The sequence below is a fragment of the Puma concolor genome, chromosome A1 (genome assembly GCF_028749965.1).
Source record: "Puma concolor isolate L17-30 chromosome A1, mPumCon1.1.hap2, whole genome shotgun sequence".
In the NCBI taxonomy this organism is placed as follows: domain Eukaryota; kingdom Metazoa; phylum Chordata; class Mammalia; order Carnivora; family Felidae; genus Puma; species Puma concolor.
The window spans coordinates 156,297,678-156,319,169 of NC_141667.1; the positions used below are offsets into that span (position 1 = coordinate 156,297,678).

A 21,492-nucleotide genomic window follows, 5' to 3' on the forward strand; every position below is an offset into this window, starting at 1 on the left:
CCAGAGGTGCATGATCTAGGTACTGTTGCATTTCTCTCCTTCTTCTTCTTTCTTCTGTATTAAACAGAGTATGAAGTAACTGTTGACAATCTTCCCAAGTCAGTCAGTGGGTCTGGAAGAGGGACTCCATCAAGTCGACCACTGTTTGTGGCTTTTCAGTGTTGTGTTTCCAATTGAGGAGGTCAGTTGTAGAGGAAGTTTGATAATACATCATGGAACAGCTGGGCTGGACTCTTCTGTCCTCATTCTGTCTTTCAGGCTCTCTCGTCTCCCTTACAAGTTTTTGGACAGCTTGAGGTCTGGATCTGGGGCGCAGTCTGGCTGCTGGCCCTTGTGGGGTAGGATTCTCCAGCTCAAGAGGGGCGGGAAGATGGGTGGTGCTGACTGCAGTGGTGGTTGCAGTGGTGTCCACTGCCAAGGCTACTGAGGCCTTGGCAACTGTGGCTGCAGGGGAGAGACAGATGGGGGAGGAGTTTTAAGCTCAGGAGGAGTGGGGAGGAAGCTTGGAGAGTCATAAAGAGGTGGAAAGACAATATCATCCTCCGCGTTTCCTTTAAATATTAAAGGAGCGGTGGGCCGTTTCTTTGGCTCCCTGGGTGAGCCTCTGGATAAAGTGGCTAAAACATTTGCCTGGATCTGTTTGCTAATGATGAATAGCAACCAAGGTGGGGGGTTTCAGGCAATTTCAAGCCAGGAATCGATGTACGGAAATTGTTCAGGGTGGCCTGGGTTCCCAGTGACTACTAGCCAAACCTGCTGCACTATTTGAGCATCTACTGTCCCTTCTGATGGCCATCCTACATTGAATATGGGCCATTCTAGTTCACAACAGGTCCTTAACTTCCTCGGTGTCATTTTCACCCTGTAATCACCTGAAAATCCCTTTTTAAAATTTTGAGCATGATCTCTAAAATCATAGGCTTACTCTGTTTTGATCCCATTATTAATTTTTTTTTTTTTCTCGTGTTTGGTGTTGCAAAGAAAGACAAAGGGAGGTTATCCCCTCGAATGAGAGGACCAATCAGATACTCCTCTGGTCACATTACTGAGGGAAACTTTAGGTGAGGTTTGGTTATAGCAGACTCAGCTTTGTGACTTGTGATCAGAATCTGATCCAATACCACCCTAGACCTTATAGGCTCACCAGGACACAGGAAAGCCCATTAAGACTCTGTAGACTTTTGGGGACCTTAAGCATGCCCGTCCCTGGAGCCACAAACTCAAACTCTACTGGCAAGCCTGGCCAAGCTGCACATTCAAACACACACACACACACACACACCCCAAAGTCTATTACATTCCTTCCTGCAAAATTCTCTACCTGTGAGACCTGTTAAGGCCTCCAGGGATTGATCAGGTCCCCCTTCTACTCTTTTGGGTGGGTCTGACTTCTTTGGGGCCCTGGTCTTACCAGTTCTGATGTCAGGCCCAGGTCCTCACCTACCAGGTGTCTTTGAGTTTGGTGGGAACAATGGAGCAGGGCTGGCCCCAGGCAACTGAGAAGGAGACTGCCAAAATTCAGTCAGGGCACACCTTCTCCCTTGCGATCCCTCACTCTGTCACTGCCTCACTGTTTTCCCAAACTGGTGGCAACAATAGACCAGCGTGGTAGGGTTTCCTGGTCTGGGAACCAAGTATGTTAGGGAACCAGGCTGGAACACTGGCGGAAAAACCAAGAGGCACTCAGAGATCTTGGTGGATTGGAGATTTATTTAACACCAGTGGGCCCAGAGGAGACTGTTTCTCCAAAGGTTTGAGCCCGGAATGCAACTGGGGAGGGTAATTTACCATTGTCAGCTTCCATATCTGTGGTGGTTTTCACATGCACAGCAAACAAAGGAAGAAGAACCCAGAGGAGGTGTCTCTAAGCTAGAGACCAGAGTCTCTTTTAGCCCCATTGGCCATCTTTGGCATACTTTATTTACTTCTCCAACAAAATAAGATAAAATATGTGCATTCTGTTGTTTTTGGATGTAATATTATATATATGTTATGTCTATCATATGTAATGTATTGTTCAATACCATTTTTTCCTTATTGATTTTCTGTCTGGATTATCTATGCATTGATATAGGTGGAAAGTTAATTTCCCTGTCTTCTGTTAATATCTGCTTTATGTTTGTTCTTGTTCTTGTGTCAGGTTCATAGTTACTTACAATATTTTATGCTCTTGTTGAATTAATATTTTTTATCATTATATAATAAATTTCTTTTCCTGTTGTTACAGGTTTTCCTTTAAAGCTTATTTTTTTCTGACATAAGTATTGCCACCTCAGCTATATTTTTGCTTACATTTACATGTTATGTTTTTCCATTTGTTAAAATTTCAGTCTGTATGTGGATTTATGTCTCAAATAAATCTCTTGTAGGCAGTATACAGATAGGTCTATTTTTTTAACCAATTTAGTCACCTTATGTCTTTTTATTGATCATTTAGTCCACTTACATTTAAGGTAATTATTGGTAGTTATGTACTTATTGCCATTTTGTTATTTTTGTTTTTATCTTTTGAGTTTCTTTCTTCTTTTTTCTCTTCCCTTGTTGTTTGATGATTTTCTTTAGTGTTAATCTGGGATCCTTTTCTCTTTATTAGTATTTTCTGTATATATTGTAAGTTTTTGATCTGTGGTTACCATCAGGTTCATATATGATATATTATGTGTATGGTCATTTATGTAGTTCATGGTCACTTAAATTTGAAGAAATTTTATAAGCACTAAATTTTTACTACCCCTTCTACATACATTTTATATATTGTCTGTCATGTAGTGTGTGTGTGTGTGTGTATGTGTGTGTATTTCACATTTTTAAAATTATGAGTGTTTTGCCTTTTTAAAATATATAATTGATTTTACTATTTATGTTTTAACCTTTATACTGTCTTCCTACGTGATTACTACTTTTATTATGTGATTGCTTCAACTTGAAAATTTTAATTTTTATGGTTTATTACATCTAGTTATGGCCTTTTCATTCCATTTAAACAATTTTATTTACATTTCTTAAATACCAGGTTTAGTGGTGATGAAATGCTAACTTTTGCTTGTCTGGGAACCTATTTCTCCCTCAATTCTGAATGATAACCTTGTTTGTAGACTATTTTTGTTCTAGGTTTTTGTTTGTTTTGTTTTATTTTTTTAACATTTTAAGTATATTATGACTTTCCCTTCTGTCCTCCTAAGTATCTTCTAAAGACAAAACAAAACAAAACAAAAAACAAAAACACAAAACAAAACAACAAAAACCAGATGATAACCTTATGTTGTTCTGCTTGTATGTAACTGTTTTCTTTTCTACTGCTGCTTTTAAATTTTTCTTTTCATAATTACTTTTTGTCATATTAATTATTATGTATCTTGACTTGGACCTCCTTTGGTTCATCTTATTAGAGGTTCACTGTGCTTCCTGGACCTTGACGCCTGTTTCCTTCCTATGATTAGGGAAAGTTCTAGCTATTATGTCTTCAAATAAGTTTTCTGCCCCATTTCTTTCTTTTCTTCTATGATCCCTATCGTGCGAGTGGTATTATGCTTAATGATATCACAGAATTCTCTTAACTTATTGTATTATTATTATTGTTATTATTATTATTATTATTATTATTTACTTTGGTGTCAGGCTTGGTTTATTTCCATTATTCTGTTTTTCACATCACTGACCTGTTCTGCATTCGGTAATCTACTACTGATTCCTTTTACTGTATTTTTTATTTCACTTGTCGCATTATCCAGACCCTATATATATATATATTTTTTTTTTTTTTCTATCTCTGTGTTGTTCTCAATGAGTTCATCCACTTTTTTCTCAAGTCCAGTGAGTATCTTTGTCCATTACTTTATCAGACATATTGTTGGGATGCCTGCGTGCCTCAGTAGGTTAAGCATCTGACACGTGGTTTTGGCTCAGGTCATGATCTCACGGTTTTGTGAGTTCAAGCCCCACATCAGGCTCCATGCTGATAGTGCGTAGCCTGCTTGGGATTCTCTGTCTCCCTCTCTCCCTGCTCCTCCCCCACTTCTGCTATCTCTGTCTCTCTCAAAATAAATAAACTTAAAAAAAAGACCTATTGCTATCTCCACTTCATTTATCTTTTTTGCTTTTTTTTTCCTTGTTCCTTCATTTGGGACATATTTCTCTGTGTCCTCATTTTGATTCTTTGTGTTTGTTTCTATGTATTAAATAGGTCAGGTATATTCCCTGGTTTTGAGTGTAGTGGTCATGTGTAGAAGATGTCCTGGACTGTCTTATAAAGCATTTCCCTGGTCACTAGAACCAAGTGCTCCAGGGGTGTCCACTGTGAGGACAGCATTCAGTCTCCAGTTATAGCTGAGCTGAAATTGCCTTCAGCTCAGCTCTCTGCAATGACTAACTTTGCTTCTGTGGGTGCAGTGGGCATTTCTTCATCCCTGAACCAATGAAAGACATGAATGAGGCCACTGTGGGCTTGCTGGTGGGGAGGGCTGTCAGTTAGCCTAGCTGTAAGCAACTAGTCACAGTTGTGACTGCACCAAACAGCAGGTCTTTCTTCCTGCACAGCCTGCTAAGACACAAGGTTGTTAGAACTGCAAGCATGGTGGTCTGTGGGGACATCTCCACCCACTCCCCAGGGCAGGAGTCATTTTAGAAAAATGCATACCAAGGTGAGAGGTTTGGATGATGCAGGTCTTCAAGAGAATACCAAGACAGGGTTCACAGTTATAACAAGTTTGATGGAGAGTGCTATTGCTGGATCCTTCAAGCCTCTAGGTATCTTGGCCATGTGAGGGGAAAATATATGGAAACTGCTAGCACTTTTGTTCCTAGAGAAATCTAAAGGTCCTTGCCCACACCCCCACACACACACACACACAGTCTAAGATTAGTCAATAAATCATCACCATACCAGTTTTCAAACTGCTATTTCTATGCTGTGTCTTGGGCTGAGTTATTTAGTGTTATTACTCATTAAAAGTGTGGAATTCATTGGCTATTACCCATCAGCTACCCTAGAGTTTAGCCAGCTAATTGTCAAGCCCCTAACTTTAAGCCCCACTGGTTTTGAAAGTGAAAACTTATGGGGACACTTCTTCCCAATGCAGGTCTCCAGGACCAAGGGTGCCTGGTGTGGAGGCTGATCCTCTTGCTTCTTTATGCTTGTGATGTTGCCTTCCTTTCCTTTCCTTTCCTTTCCTTTCCTTTCCTTTCCTTTCTTTCTTTCTTTTTTTCTTTCTTTCTTTTTTCTTTCTTTTTTTTCTTTCTTTTCTTAATTTCACTGAAATTCCTAACCAAGTCTTTTCCTGTCTTTCCCTTTTTGATGTGGTCTTCTCTCTATGATTAACTGTGGAATATTTTTCTTCCAGTTGTATCCAGGTTGTTTTCTGAGATAGTTGCACAGATGTAGCTATTACCTCACTGTATCCATGGTAGGAGGCAAGCTCCAGATACTGCTATTCCATTCTCCTCTTACATTTCTCTAAACTTGCTACTTCTAATGCCAAAGTCAAGAAATCTGTGTTCAGTTTGAGTCCCAGACATTGATTCTTATTTTATTTACAAGAAAACTTTATAATGTCAGAGATTTCAGAGAAAACTTAATTCTGAAGGAAAAAAAATATTAACTTTTTTTCTAACTTAATAATGTCACAATGACATTTATAAGTAAAGAAACTTGCATTGGAATACTAGAAAATCATACATGAAAAGTTCTTTTTACATAAAGCCACAATCACCTTGGTTTCCTGAAACCACACAACATCATGTTGGTATTTTGTGGGAGATACAGGAGAGAAGCATCAAAGGAAAAGACTTTAAAAGGGAAGGGAAGGAGAAAGTGCAAGGCCTTAGGACATGTTTACACAGCTGAACAACACTGAGGCTCATAAGGAACATCTAGAGCCATTAACATTGGCCAGGCCAGATCCTCCTTCACACCTGACCCTTCCTGGTGTTATAGAAACCAATTAACTTGAAATTCAACCTTGAAAAGCTAAACCATTAGATTGATTAATACACTTGCTTAGCTGACTTTATGCATGTAGTCTTTAGCAATTATCCTAATAAAAAGAAGCTTCATTCTGGAGTCGGGGCCTCATTCCTCCTCGAGAATGAGGACCTTCACTTAACCGCACTTTGTGGACTCATCTTTTGCCTCTCTGTCCATACTCCCTGCAACAGTATTTCAAATTGGTTTTCAACTGTATCTTTTCCCATGCTATACATATATCCTTTTTACAGCTGGGGAGCAGTTTTCAAGCACTAAAATGTCACACATTTTCCCATAAACTTCCTGAGAGCTGCCACCACTTCCTTGTTCCTCAGGCTGTAGATGAGGGGGTTCAACATGGGGGTTAGGATATTGCTGAACACAGAAAGAGCTTGGTCCTACTCTGCACTATGGGAGGAAGTGAAAGTCATATAGATAAATATGTTTGGGCCAAAGAAGAGACTCACCACAGTTAGATGGGAAGAACAAGTGGCCAGAGTTTTTTTCCTGCCTTTGACAGAGTTCATACGAAAGACAGTGAGGAAGATGAGAGTATAGGAAACTGTGATGAGACTGAAAGGTACAACAAGCAACACAATGCTTGTCACAACCACCACTAACTGGTACACTGAAGTGTCTTCACAGGAGAGCTTAATGAGGACTGGGACCTCACAGAAGAAGTGGTGGATCTCCCGTGACCCACAGATGGGAAAATGCATAGGGTAGACTGTATGGATAAATGAACTTATAGAGCCTCCAATCCAACAACCTAAAACCATGTGCATACAGAACCTGGGGCTCATAATAATGGGATAACGCAATGGGTTGCAGACAGCCACATAGCGGTCATAAGCCATGAGAGTCAAGATGAGGCATTCTGACATTCCCAACATCAGGAAGAAGAAACTCTGTGTTCCACAGCCAATCCATGATATGGTTCTTTTCCCAGTAAAATAGTTAGAAGCCATTTTTGGAACAATGGTGGAAGTTAATGTCAAGTCAATGAGGGAGAGTTGACTGAGGAGAATGTACATGGGCATATGAAGTCGAGAGTCTCCCCAAATTAAGACAATCAAAAGTATGTTTCCCAGGAAGGCAAGAATGTAGACAAAGATGATCATAAAGTTGAGGACAATAGAATGCTGAAATTCAGGAAAGAGTCCGACAAGGATGAAATCAGTTATTGAGGATTTGTTTCCACCCACCATGCCTCTAAAACAAATGTAAAAGGGCTGGGGGACAAATCAAATGGATTAGAACAGCTCACATTCAGTACAAGTCTGATATCAATATGTGGATGTAAAATTTTATATCTTTTTCTCTACCTTTAGGATTTCATAATATTTACTATCAGAGATATTTTACTATTCATTGCTGAGCAATTGCTTGAATATTTCTTAAATAGAAAAATTACAAAAAAATAATCAACTTCAGTGCCTTTAGTCTCTGTTGAGTGTATTTTTTTCTTTTTTTTCTTTTTCTCTTTTGTTTCTTGTTTTCTTTCTTGCTTGCTTGCTTGTTTCCTTTCCTTCTTTTGACTAGAAAATCTTCTAAATCTATGGATATATTTTCTACAAATATGAACCTAAAATTTTATATGTTACATCTGATAATTATGGACCCTAGTTACTAACTCTTGTATATTTAGAAGAAAAAAGATAGAAAAATCAGATTAATTCACTCAATTTCACTTTAAAATTACAAATAAATTATTTAACAAAATATTAATGAGATATCATATTAATTTATTTTGGCTAGTTATCATGGCATACATATAGGTGTGAAAGTTGCCAGACTTTTGACCTTCTTGGAAGTCATAAATTATAATTTATTATAATAAATAATAATTATTATTTATTCAAAATTAATATAAATGTATTTACTTATATAATCATAATATATAAGTTAAATTCTTATAAATTATATAATTATTATTTGTTATATAATTTTAAATATATTTTAAATATAATTGATTATAATTATTATTGATAAAATAACTTAAAAAGAGCATGTGTCCAATAAATATTTATTAACCACAAGGTTGAACAAAGTCCATGGAATTCAGCAGGACCCCTTTCCAAGCAGAATGTATGACAAATACCCTCAATACAGTTGCATTCCTGGTGAGAGCTAAAGCTGTTTCCCTCCATGAAACCTTATTGAAAGTAGAGTAAGACACTCCAATCTAAGTAAAACAAAGTTGTACATGTGGAAGTTCCATGTGCATCAGTGTTTCCCAGCAGATGGTGTTGATGAAGCACTCACATCAAAACACCTGGAAATCCTGATCTCCATTATTAGAGAAGGAAACTTAGGATGGTTCTTTTCTGTATGTGTATGTTTAGATTACTTTTGTGACAAAAATGTGTTAGTTGTTCACTTAGTCATAAGTCTGCTGAAATATAAAATAAGAAGCTAATTATTAATCATTTTCCATCCTTAATGAGCCTAATCACTAATAATGCTAAAATTATGTTTATATTATTTCAGGAAAGTGACAAACTATTTCTTGGAAAATATGCACCATTTATTTAGTTTTCATTCTAAATTTATTAATTTTTTCAATATATATTCAATATTATATTCAAATGTTGAAAAGGAGGCCACCATGAATTAGGACATGGTCTGTATTTTCAATAAACTATGAGTTTAAATATAGAATTATTTATAACAACAAGTCACCAAAAAGTAAAATATATGGCTCTTGTAGGGTGATATATCAACACAGAGAAAGATCTGAGTAAGATGAAGGTGGAGAATGATGTAACATGTAATTGAAGCTTTATCCTGTAATTGAACCTTAGGATCCAGCAACTCGTGTAATTTTAAAGGCTGAAGAAATGGTTTGTTTGTTCTGACAAAACTTACGTTGCATAAGTGAATGAAAAAAATTAAAATTCTTACACAAATTATTCAAACAATTTTGAACTGTATAAACTGTAAGTTTTCAATTTTTTCATTCTTTAATTACCTCATGGAACTATTGTGTGTATATTTATATTATGATGCATGGCACCGTCTATCGTATTCTTCACTGAGCTGAAAAACTCATCCCTATCGGCATTTCGTGTTGAATTCATCTGTCAGCTAAAAACATCTTACCTTTTTTCTATAATAAATATAATAAAAGGACCTCTGTGATTAGGTGCGTGTGAGGCATGACACATTCCAAGTGCTCAAAATTTATCTACAGTTATTATAAAGATCAGCAGCATTGAAGCAGCCCTGTTTTGCGATTTGTTTTGGATCTGTACTCCAACCTTAAATTATACAAGCCAGATAATTCTTCAAGGTTATGAGTAAATAGCTTCATAAATTTTAGAACGCTAGTGGAAAAGAATATAAACATACAGATAATACAGTAAAAGATGCAATATTTAGTGATTTTGGAACCAAATATTGAGTAAAGAAAAATAATCCACATGTGTTTCATCCATTGTTACTTAGTATTTTATGTAACATTTTGTAAATTCTTTTCAATGAATAACTAGCTCCCTGGAAGTGGGGAGCAAAACTATTGGTTGTGTGTGAGGAATAAAAAAATATGAATGATAGTACAACCAGACTACAGACAATAATTTTTTGAATAGAAAAATCTACTGTCATTTACTAAAATTTTTGAATTATTTATTAAATTTCCCCACAATAATAAAACAATTTTATTAATTTAACTCAATTGAATAACTTTATTGATAGACAACTCAATATATTTTCATTATTTCTTTAATATATAAGATCAATCTACTCAAAATGAGGAGTGAAATGTTACATTAACTATAAGGTTTTACTGACCTTTCAAAAAGTCTTGTGAATTATGAACATTTATGTCATTTTAGGAACATAGCATGCCCTTGTTGTTAGCATGATTTGAAGTTATGTCTATATAGATATGTATAAGGAAAATTAAAATGAAATCATAACTCAGTAAATAAAGAGTTTTTATAAAAGCATTAGGATAAATTCAAGAGATTATCAATATATTAACTTGGTTACTGAGTGTAGGCACATCTTTGGATATATCAGCTTTGAGTCTAAAATTGTAGCAATTCTCATTCTTAAATGTTTTACTTAACATCATGAGTGATGCCTGAACCATATTATGTCAGGTTTCATCATACAAGATTATTTGTAACACAATAATGTAATTAATATCATTCAGGCAGTCAAACACAAATTTTATAATTCCATACAGCTTTATCGTAGACCTGGATCCTGAGTACTATGAAGTACTCATTTAAGACTGTCACATATTTTTCCTTTTACAAGTACAATAACCAAAGTCTGACATCTGTGAAAATTAACAATAAGTATAAAAATTCCCTACAGAATTTTAATTACCAGTTATGGTTCAAAATCTTTTTTTTTCCCTGCCAGTTTTAATATCTACTTCAAATTCTACTTATCTCCAGACACTTCTGCTTCTTGGATTGCTGACAACTTTTAGATATTCGATGATCAATTGTATCTTCTCACTATAAAGCATTTAGCTATTGTTTTGTGTAAAAAAATAAATGGAATTTCCTTGATGTTGATAGAGAGATATACATTTTGGGAATAAGCCCAGTGACTATGATTCTACAATACTATGTATATTAAATACTGGTTGGTATATAAGCTAAGTTGTAACTTGGTAGATTGCTTAGTAATATGTCATCACATTCTCCAGAACTTTGTAGTGAATGACCTAAGGGAACACAGTCCCCAGACTTTAATTAACTTTGATTACAGAAAATAATAGTGAACCCAACCCTGTGCTCTTCTACTGACTCACTAAAGCCAGAAGGTATGCCCATGCTCTTAACTCTCCTGCTTCTTTTTTTCTAATATCAAGAGAAAGGCACATATTGGAAGTCCTAGAAAAACCATTAGGCAAGAAAAGATATAAAATTCATCTTAATTAAAAAATAAGAAATAAAGCTGACACTCTTCAACTAATAAACATATTTATTAAAGTTGCAGGGTACAAAGTCAACATACAAAAATCTGTTGTGTTATATAGACTAACAACAAACGATTTAAATGAGAAATTATAAAACTGATCACATTCACAATTGCATCAAAAAGAATAAAATACTTAGGTACAAATTTAACAAAGGAGATGAAAGATCTGTATGTAGAAAACTATGAGACATTCATGAAAATAAATGAAAACGTTCAAATAAATGGAAAGATATTATTTTATGGATTAAAAAAATTAAAATTGTTAAAATATGCACACCCCCAAAGCAATCTACACAGTAAACATAATCCATATCAAGACCTACAAATAGCCAACAGACATAAAAAAAATGCTCAACAGCACTAATCATCAGAGAAATGTAAATTAAAACCAGAGTGAGATATTATTGTTAGAATGTCTGTCATAAAAAAAAAGAAAGAAAGAAAGAAAAAAAGGAAAAAAGAAAAAAAAAAGAAAGTATATCCATATTTGGTTGGGTTTTGGAGAAAAGGGTGCTTTCATGCATTGTTAATGGGAATGTAAATTGGTCCAACAACTATGGAAAACACTATGAAGATTTCTCAAAAAAATTGAAATACCATATGACCCCACAATTCTACTTTTAGATATGAAACAAAGATAATAAAAAACCCACTATTGTTTTAAAAAATATATGCACCCCCTTGTTCATTGTAGCATAGTTACAATAACCAAGATATGGAAAAAAATGTCTATTAATGGGTGAATGGATAAACATACATATATACATATATATAAAATGAAATGTGACTCAGCCATAAAAGAAGAAAAAAATCTTCCCACTTGTGATAACATGTATGGATCTTTTTATAGACGAGTTTTTTATTTTACAGTTGGGAGTCTATACTGCCTAATCCCATTTCAGTATTTTATTAATCCCTCTAATTTTTCCTGTCAGCTTGTTTTCTGTATTTTTGAGTCTGTTTATGTTTTTGGTCTTTTTTTTTTTTTTTTTTTGCTCATTTGTTTTGATTTTTAGCTTCCACAAATTATATGGCATTTGTCTTTTTCTGTCTAGCTTATTTCACTTAGCATAATAAACCGTAGTCCCATTCATGTTCTTACAAATGCAAGATCTCAGTCTTATTTATGGCTGAAAAATTTATTATCTATCTATTTATCTATCTATATATCTAATCTATCTTTCTAGTTAGTTCTTATTAGTTAATATTATAATATAATATTGGTTTCAGGAGTAGAATTTAATGATTCATCACTTACAGATAGCACCCGGTGCTCAAAACAAAAAGTGCCCTCCTTAACATACACCACCCACTTAGCCCATCCTCCACTCACCATCTCTCCATGAACCCTCAGTTTGTTCTTTACAGTTAAGAGTCACTTATGTTTTGTATTCCTCTCTCTTTTGCCCCTGTCTCCTATGTTCATTTGCTTTGTATCTTAAATTCTACATATGAGTGAAGTCATATGGCAGTTGTCTTTGTCTGACTTAATTAATTTAGCATAATGCACACTAACTCCATCTACTTCTTTGCAAATGACAATATTACATTCAGTTTGAGAGCTTAGTAATATTCAATTGGGTGTGTAATATATATACTATGATATATATGCTATATTGTAATATAAACTATATTATATTTGTGTCATATATATATATATATATATATCACATATATACCATATTTTCTTTATCTACTCATTGGCCAATAGATATTTGGGCACTTTCTATAATTTGACTATTGTTAATAATGCTGCTTTAAACATCAGGGTGCATTTGCCCCTTCAAATCAGCATTTTGTATCCTTTGGGTAAATACCTAGTAGTGAAATTACTGGGTTGTAGAGTACTTCTATTTTTAACTTTTTCAGGAATCTCCATGCTGTTTTTTACAGTGGCTTGAAGAGTTAGTATTCCCAAAAAGAGTGTAAGAAAGTTCCCCTTTTTCCATGTCCTCACTGGCATCTGTTCTTTCTTGTGTTGTCAGTTTTAGCCATTCTGATGGGTAAGAAAGAGGTGGTATGTCATTGAGGTTTTGATTTATATTTCTTTGAGAATTTTTTCTTGTGTCTGTTAGCCATCTGGATGTCTTCTCTGGATTATTCTTGCATTCTTGGAATATATTCCACTCAACCATGATGAATGACCCTTGTAATCTATTGGTGAATTGCAGATATTTTGTTGAAGATTTTTCATTTATGTTCATTAGATGTATGTTTTTCTTGTAGTGTTAATATTGTCTTGCTTTTTAAATCAGGTTAATGCTGACTGAGTAAAATATATTTTCTCATCTATTTTTTGGAATAGTTTGAGGAGAACAGTTATTAGCTCATTAAAATATTTGGTAGAATTTGTGATTTCTTCTGGTCTTGGACTAGTGTTTGTTAGAATTTTAAATTATTGCTTCAATTTTATTACCAGTATTTACTGTATTCAAATTGTCTATTTCTTCCTGATTTACCTCTGAGTTATTGTACGTTTCTAGAAATTTATCCTTGGTCTAGCTTGTCCAATTTATCGGCATACAATTTTTCACAATAATGGCTTCTGTGTGTGTGTGTGTGTGTTCTTTTCTGTTACTTTCATTTTATTTCACTGTTTTTCCCTGAGATTGATTATTGACTTTACTGTGACTTTACTGTTAATGCTTGGATTCTGTTATCTTTATTATTTTTATATTTAATTTTATTTTTCATTTTTTATTTATTTTGAGAGAAAGAAAGCAGGGAAGGGACAGAGACAGAGAGAGGAAGAGAGAGGGAGAGACAAGAAAAGAATCTCCAGCTGACTCCATGTTGTCAGCACAGAGCCCAGTGTGTGGCTCAAACCTGTGAACATTGATCATGACCTGAGCCAAAACAAGAGTTGGGTGCTTAACTGACTGAGCCAGCTGGGCACCCCTGTTCTCTTTATTTTTTGTGTATCTATTATTGGTTTCTAGTTTTGGTTAGCATGAAGTTAATAGATTATATCCTAAATATATAGATGACTATATTAAGTTGATAGTCATTTAAATTGACTCACATCTAAAATAACTTCATTTTTCCTAACTCTCTCATTGAATTATGTAGGTTGTCATCTTTTATTTCTTTTTATTTTGTGAGGCTTCTCGTTTTTTTAGATATAATTGATTTTACAAATTTTGTCTTTCAAATTTTTTCAAAGTTCATTTATTTATTTTGAGAGAGAGAGAGACACAGAGAATGGTGGAGGGGCAAAGAGGGAGAGAGAGAATCCCAAGCAGATTCTGTGCTATCAGCACAGAGCCCAGTGCAGGGCTTGAACTCACAAACCATGAAATCAGACCTGAGAAAAGATCAAGAGTCAGAGGCTTGGGGTGCCTGGGTGGCTCAGTTGGTTAAATGTCCAACTTTAGCTCAAGCCGTGATTTCATGGTTCATGCATTTGAGCCCTCCATGAGGTTCTGGGCTGACAAGCTCACAGCCTGGAGCCTGCTTGGGATTCTGTGTCTGCCCCTGTCTCTCTGCCCCTCCCCAGCTTGTGCTCTCTATCTCACAAAAATAAATCAATATCAAAAATAAAAAAAAAAGGAAGATGGCGGCGTAGGAGGATGCTGGGCTCACCACGTCCTGCTGATCACTTAGACTCCACCCACACCTGCCTCAATAACCCAGAAAACCTCCAGAAGACTAGCAGAATGGATTCTCCAGAGCCAAGCATAGATGAGACGCCCACGGAAGAGGTAGGAAGGGCGGAGAGGCGGTACACACTACACGGATTGGCAGGAGGGAGCTGGGGCAGAGAGGCAGCCTGCCAGCAAAGCAGAGCCCCCGAGTCTGGCTTGCAAAAGCAGAGGGGTCAGACAGAGTGTGTTCTGACAGCAAGAGGGAATTAACATCTGGAAGGTTATAAGTTAACAGCTCTGCTTGGAGAGAGGGAGGGCTGGAGGACAACGGGAGGGAGAGTTGTTGAACCCCGGATGACAGAGTTCAGCTTGGCAGGGGAAAAAAGGTGCTCACCAGCGCCATCTCCCTTGCCCTTCCCCCAACCAAAATACCAAAGGGAACCAGTTCCTGTCAGGGAACTTGCACCAAGCAAACACCCAACACTGTACGTCTGCAGATCCATCCCTCTGGCAGCGGGTCTGACTCTCTCCTGGTGCTGCAGGACACCACCTGAAGAGGATCTCCGAAGGAAAAGCGAGCTGAGCCTGCCCCTCCCACCCTTGTGCATCTTGCCGATCCACCCCAGCTAATATGCCAGATCCCCAGCACCACAAGCCTGGCAGTGTGCAAGTAGCCCAGACAGGCCACCCGACCCCACAGTGAATCCCGCCCCTAAGAGAGGGGAAGAGAAGGTACACACCAGTCTGACTGTGGCCCCGCCCACCAACGCAAGTTATTCAAGACAGCACAGGGGAACTGCCCTGCAGTTCCCCACCACTCCAGGGACTATCCAAAATGACCAAACAGAAGAATTCCCCCAAAAGAAACTCCAGGAAATAGCGACAGCTAACGAACTGATCAAAAAACAATTTAAACAATATAACAGAAAGTGAATTTAAAATAATACTCATAAAATTAAACGCTGGGATTGAAAACAGTAAAGAGGACAGCAGAGAATCTATTGCTACAGAGATCAAGGGACTAAGGAACAGCCAGGAGGAGCTAAAAAAATGTTATTAATGAGTTGCAAAATAAAAAGGAGACAACCACAGCTCTGATTGAAGAGGCAGAGGAGAGAATAGGTGAACTAGAAGATAATATTATGGAAAAAGAAGAAGCTGAGAAAAAGAGAGATAAAAAAATCTAGGAGTATGAGGGGAAAATTAGAGAACTAAGTGATGCACTAAAGACAAATAATATACGCATAATTGATATCCCAGAGAAGGAAGAGAGAGGGAAAGGTGCTGAAGGTGTACTTGAAGAAATAATAGCTGAGAACTTCCCTGATCTGGGGAAGGAAAAAGGAATTGAAATCCAAGAGGCACAAAGAACTCCCTTCAGACGTAACTTGAATCGATCTTCGGCACGACATATCATAGTGAAACTGGCAAAATACAAGGATAAAGTGAAAATTCTGAAAGCAGTTAGGGTTAAACGTGCTCTAACATATAAAGGGAGACCAATAAGACTTGTGACAGATCTCTCTACTGAAAGTTGGCAGGCCAGAAAGGAATGGCAGGAAATCTTCAATGTGATGAACAGAAAAATATGCAGCCAAGAATCTTTATCCAGCAAAACTGTCATTTAGAATAGAAGGAGAGATAAAGGTCTTCCCAAACAAACAAAAACTGAAGGAATTCATCACCATTAAATCAGCCCTATAATAGATCCTAAGGGGGATCCTGTGAGACAAAGTACCAGAGACATCACTACAAACATGAAACCTACGGACATCATGATGACTCTAAACCCATATCTTTCTATAATAACACAATGTAAATGGACTAAATGCGCCATCAAAAGACTTAGGGTATCAGAATGGATAAAAAAAAAAAAAAGACCCATCTATTTGCTGTCTACAAGAGACTCATTTTAGACCTAAGCACAACTTCACATTGAAAGCGTGGGAATGGAGAACTATCTATCATGCTACTGGAAGTCAAAAGAAAGCTGGATTAACCATACTTATGTCAGACAAACTAGACTTTAAATTAAAGGCTGTAACAAGAGATGAAGAAGGGCATTATATAATAATTACAAGGTCTATCCATCAGGAAGAGCTAACAATTATAAATGTCTATGCGCTGAATACAGGAGCCCCCAAATATATAAAACAATTACTCACAAACATAAGCAACCTTATTGATAAGAATGTGATAATTGCAGGGGACTTTAATACTCCACTTACAACAATGGATAGATCATCTAGACACACAGTCAATAAAGAAACAAGGGCCCTGAAAGATACATTGGATCAGATGGACTTGACAGATACATTTAGAACTCTGCATCCCAAAGCAACAGAATGTACTTTCTTCCCAAGTGCACATGGAACATTCTCCAAGATAGATCACATACTGTGTCACAAAACAGTCCTTAGTAAGTATACAAGAATTGAAATCATACCATGCATACTTTCAGACCACAATGCTATGAAGCTTGAAATCAACCACAGGAAAAAGTCTGGAAAACCTCCAAAAGCATGGAGGTTAAAGAACACCCTACTAAAAAATGAATGGGTCAACTGGGCAATTAGAGAAGAAATTTAAAAAATATGCAAAAACAAACGGAAATGAAAATACAACAATCCAAATGCTGTGGGATGCAGCGAAGGCATTCCTGAGAGGAAAATACATTGCAATCCAGGCCTATCTCAAGAAACAAGAAAAATCCGAAATTCAAAATCTAACAGCACACTAAAGGAAATAGAACAGAACAGCAAAGACAGCCTAAACCCAGCAGAAGAAGAAAAACAATAAAGATCAGAGCAGAAGTAAACAATATAGAATCTAAAAAAAACTGTAGAGCAGATGAATGAAACCAAGAGTTGTGTTTTTTCTTTTAAATAAACAAAATTGATAACCCTCTAGCCAGGCTTCTCAAAAAGAAAAGGGAGATGACCCAAATAGATAAAATCATGAATGAAAATGGAATTATTACAACCAATCCCTCAGAGTTACAAGCAATTATCAGGGAATACTATAAAAATTATATACCAACAAACTGGACAACCTGGAAGAAATGGACAAATTCCTAAACACCCACACACTTCCAAAACTCAATCAGGAGGAAATAGAAAGCTTGAACAGACCCGTAACCAGCAAAGAAATTGAATCAGTTTTCTTTTTTTTTTTTTTTATTTTTTTTCAACGTTTATTTATTTTTGGGACAGAGAGAGACACAGCATGAACGGGGGAGGGGCAGAGAGAGAGGGAGACACAGAATCGGAAACAGGCTCCAGGCTCTGAGCCATCCGCCCAGAGCCCGACGCGGGGCTCGAACTCACGGACCACGAGATCGTGACCTGGCTGAAGCCGGACGCTTAACCGACTGCGCCACCCAGGCGCCCCTTGAATCAGTTTTCAAAAATCTCCGAACACATAAGAGTCCAGGACCAGATGGTTTCCCAGGGGAGTTCTACCAGACGTTTAAAGCACAGATAATACCTATCCTTCTCAAGCTATTCCAAAAAACAGAAAGGGAAAGAAAACTTCCAGACTCATTATATGAAGCCTTATTAAATTGATTCCTAAACCAGAGACCCAGTAAAAAAAAGAGAACTACAGGCCAATATCCCTGATGAATATGGATGCATAAATTCTCAATAAGATAGTAGCAAATCAAATTCAACAGCATATAAAAAGAATTATTCACCATGATCAAGTGGGATTCATTCCTGGGATGCAGGCCTGGTTCAACATTCACAAATCCATCAACGTGATACATCACATTAATAAAAGAAAAGATAAGAACCATATGACCCTGTCAATCGATGCAGAAAAAGCATTTGACAAAATTCGGCATCCTTTCTTAATAAAAACCCTCAAGAAAGTTGGGATAGAAGGAACATACTTAAACATCATAAAAGTCATTTATGAAAAGCCCACAGCTAACATCATCCTCAATGGGGAAAAACTGAGAGCTTTCTCCCTGAGATCAGGAACACGACAGGGATGTCCACTCTCACTTCTGTTGTTTACCATAGTGTTGGAAGTACTAGCATCAGCAATCAGACAACAAAAGGAAATCAAAGACATCAAAATTGGCAAAGATGAAGTTAAGCTTTCACTTTTTGCACGTGACATGATATTATACATGGAAAATCCGATAGACTCCACCAAAAGTCTGCTAGAACTGATACAGGAATTCATCAATGTTTCAGGATACAAAATCAATGTACAGAAATCAGTTGCATTCTTATACACTAACAATGAAGCAACAGGAAGACAAATAAAGAAACTTATCCCATTCACAACTGTACCAACAAGCATAAAATACCTAGGAATAAATCTAACCAAAGATGTAAAAGATCTGTATGCTGAAAACTATAGAAAGCTTATTAAGGAAATTGAAGAAGATACAAAGAAATGGAAAAACATTCCGTGCTCATGGGTTGGAGGAATAAATCAAAATATCAATACTACCCAAAGCTATCTACACATTCAATGCAATCCCAATCAAAATTTCACCAACATTCTTCTCGAAGCTAGAACAAGCAATCCTAAAATTCATATGGAACCACAAAAGGCCCCGAATAGCCAACGTAATTTTGAAGAAGAAAACCAAAGCAGGAGGCATCACAATCCCAGACTTTAGCCTCTACTACAAAGCTGTAATCATCAAGACAGCATGGTATTGGCACAATAACAGACACATACACCAATGGAATAGAATAGAAACCCCAGAACTAGACCCACAAAAGTATGGCCAACTCTTCTTTGACAAAGCAGGAAAGAATATCCAATGGCAAAAAGACAGTCTCTTTAACAAATGGTGCTGGGAGAACTGGACAGCAACATGCAGAAGGTTGAAACTAGACCACTTTCTCACACCATTCACAAAAATAAACTCAAAATGGATAAAGGACCTGAATGTGAGACAGGAAACCATCGAAACACTAGAGGAGAAAGCAGGAAAAGACTTCTCTGACCTCAGCCGTAGCAATTTCTTACTTGACACATCCCCAAAGGCAAGGGAATTAAAAGCAAAAATGAACTATTGGGACCTCATGAAGATAAAAAGCTTCTGTACAGCAAAGGAAACAATCAGTAAAACTAAAAGGCAACCAATGGAATGGGAAAAGACATTTGCAAATGACATATTGGACAAAGGGCTTGTATCCAACATCTATAAAGAGCTCACCAAACTCTACACCCAAACAACAAATAATCCAGTGAAAAAATGGGCAGAAAACATGAATAGACACTTCTCTAAAGAAGACATCCGCATGTCCAACAGGCACATGAAAAGATGCTCAATGTCGTTCCTCATCAGGGAAATACAAATCAAAACCAAACTCAGATATCACCTCACGCCAGTCAGACTGGCCGAAATGAACAATTCAGGAGACTATAGATGCTGGAGAGGATGTGGAGAAACAGGAACCCTCTTGCACTGTTGGTGCGAATGCAAACTGGTGCAGCTGCTCTGGAAAACAGTGTGGAGGTTCCTCAAAAAGTTAAAAATAGACCTACCCTATGACCCAACAGTAGCACTGCTAGGAATTTACCCAAGGGATACAGGAGTACTGATGCATAGGGGCACTTGTACCCTGATGTTTATAGCAGCACTCTCAACAATAGCCAAATTATGGAAAGAGCCTAAATGTCCATCAACTGATGAATGGATAAAGACATTGTGGTTTATATACACAATGCAGTACTACGTGTCAGTGAGAAAGAATGAAATATGGCCCTTTGTAGCAATGTGGATGGAACTGGAGATTGTTATGCTAAAAGAAACAAGCCATACAGAGAAAGACAGATATCATATGTTTTCATTCTTATGTGGATCCTGAGAAACTTAACAGGAACCCATGGGAGAGGGGAAGTAAAAAAATAAAAAGAGTTTAGTGTGGGAGAGAGCCAACATAAGAGACTCTTAAAAAGTGAGAATAAATCGAGGGTTGATGAGGTGTGGGGGGGCGGGGAGGGGGTGTGATGGGTATTGAGGAGGGCACCTGTTTGGATGAGCACTGGGTGTTGTATGGAAACCAATTTGACAATAAATTTCATATATTAAAATTTTTTTTTAAAGTTTTTTAAATGTGTATTTATTTTTGAAGGAGAGAGAGACAGAGCATGAATGGGGGAGGGGCAGAGAGAGAGCTAGACACAGAATCCGAAGCAGGTTCCAGGCTCTGAGCTGTCAGCACAGAGCCCGACGCGGGGCTCGAACTCACGAACCGCGAGATCATGACCTGAGCCGAAGTCGGACACTCAACCAGCTGAGCCACCCAGGCGCCCCCCAAATTTTTTTTTTTAAAAAGAGCCACAGTCTTAACTGACTGAGCTGCTCAAGCATCCCTCAATTTATAGTCTTCTTAAAATTATGGCTTTTTCTTTTCTTCTAAGAAAAGTTTATCACCAGTGTAGTGGCGGTAAACTTCTTTAAATTTTGTTTGTCTGGGAAACCCTTTATCTCTCTTTGAATTTGAATGATAACCTTTTGGGTAGCATAGTAATTGTTATAGACTTTTTTTCTTCTAAACACTTTGCTTATATCATACCTATCTTTTCTGGCTTACAAAATTTCTCCTGTAAAATCAGATAATATCTTGATGGGGTTTGTTTTGTGTGTAAATAGTTTGTTCTTTCTTGGTGTTTTAAAATTCTTTCTTCATCTTTAATCTTTGCCAGTTTAATTTCTATGTGTCTCAGTGTGGACTTGTTAGGTTTATCTTGTTTGGGATCTCAATTTTCTGGACCTGGATATCTGTTTCCTTGATCAGGTTAAGATATTTTTTAGCAATTATTTATTCATATAGGACTTATGTCCCTTTGTTTCTTGTATTTTCTTTTGAACCCATATAATGTAAATGATTTTATGCTTAATGTTGTCCCAGAGTTCCCTAAAATTATCCTCATTTCATAATTTTTTTTTTCTTTTTGTTGTTCAGCTTTGGTGTTTTCCAGTATCTGTCTTCAGTTCACTGATCTTTTCCATCTTTTACTCTGTTCTTGATA

General features: G+C 36.8%; 1 protein-coding gene across 1 annotated transcript; it reads right to left on the minus strand.

Annotated features, from left to right (window-relative positions):
* Positions 1-6,234: 6,234 nt before the first annotated feature.
* On the minus strand, positions 6,235-7,170 carry LOC112856848 (olfactory receptor 2T27-like). The gene is given in 1 exon segment (XM_025920151.2): positions 6,235-7,170. A coding segment is annotated over 1 exon segment (936 nt).
* Between the last annotated feature and the right edge of the window lie 14,322 nt (positions 7,171-21,492).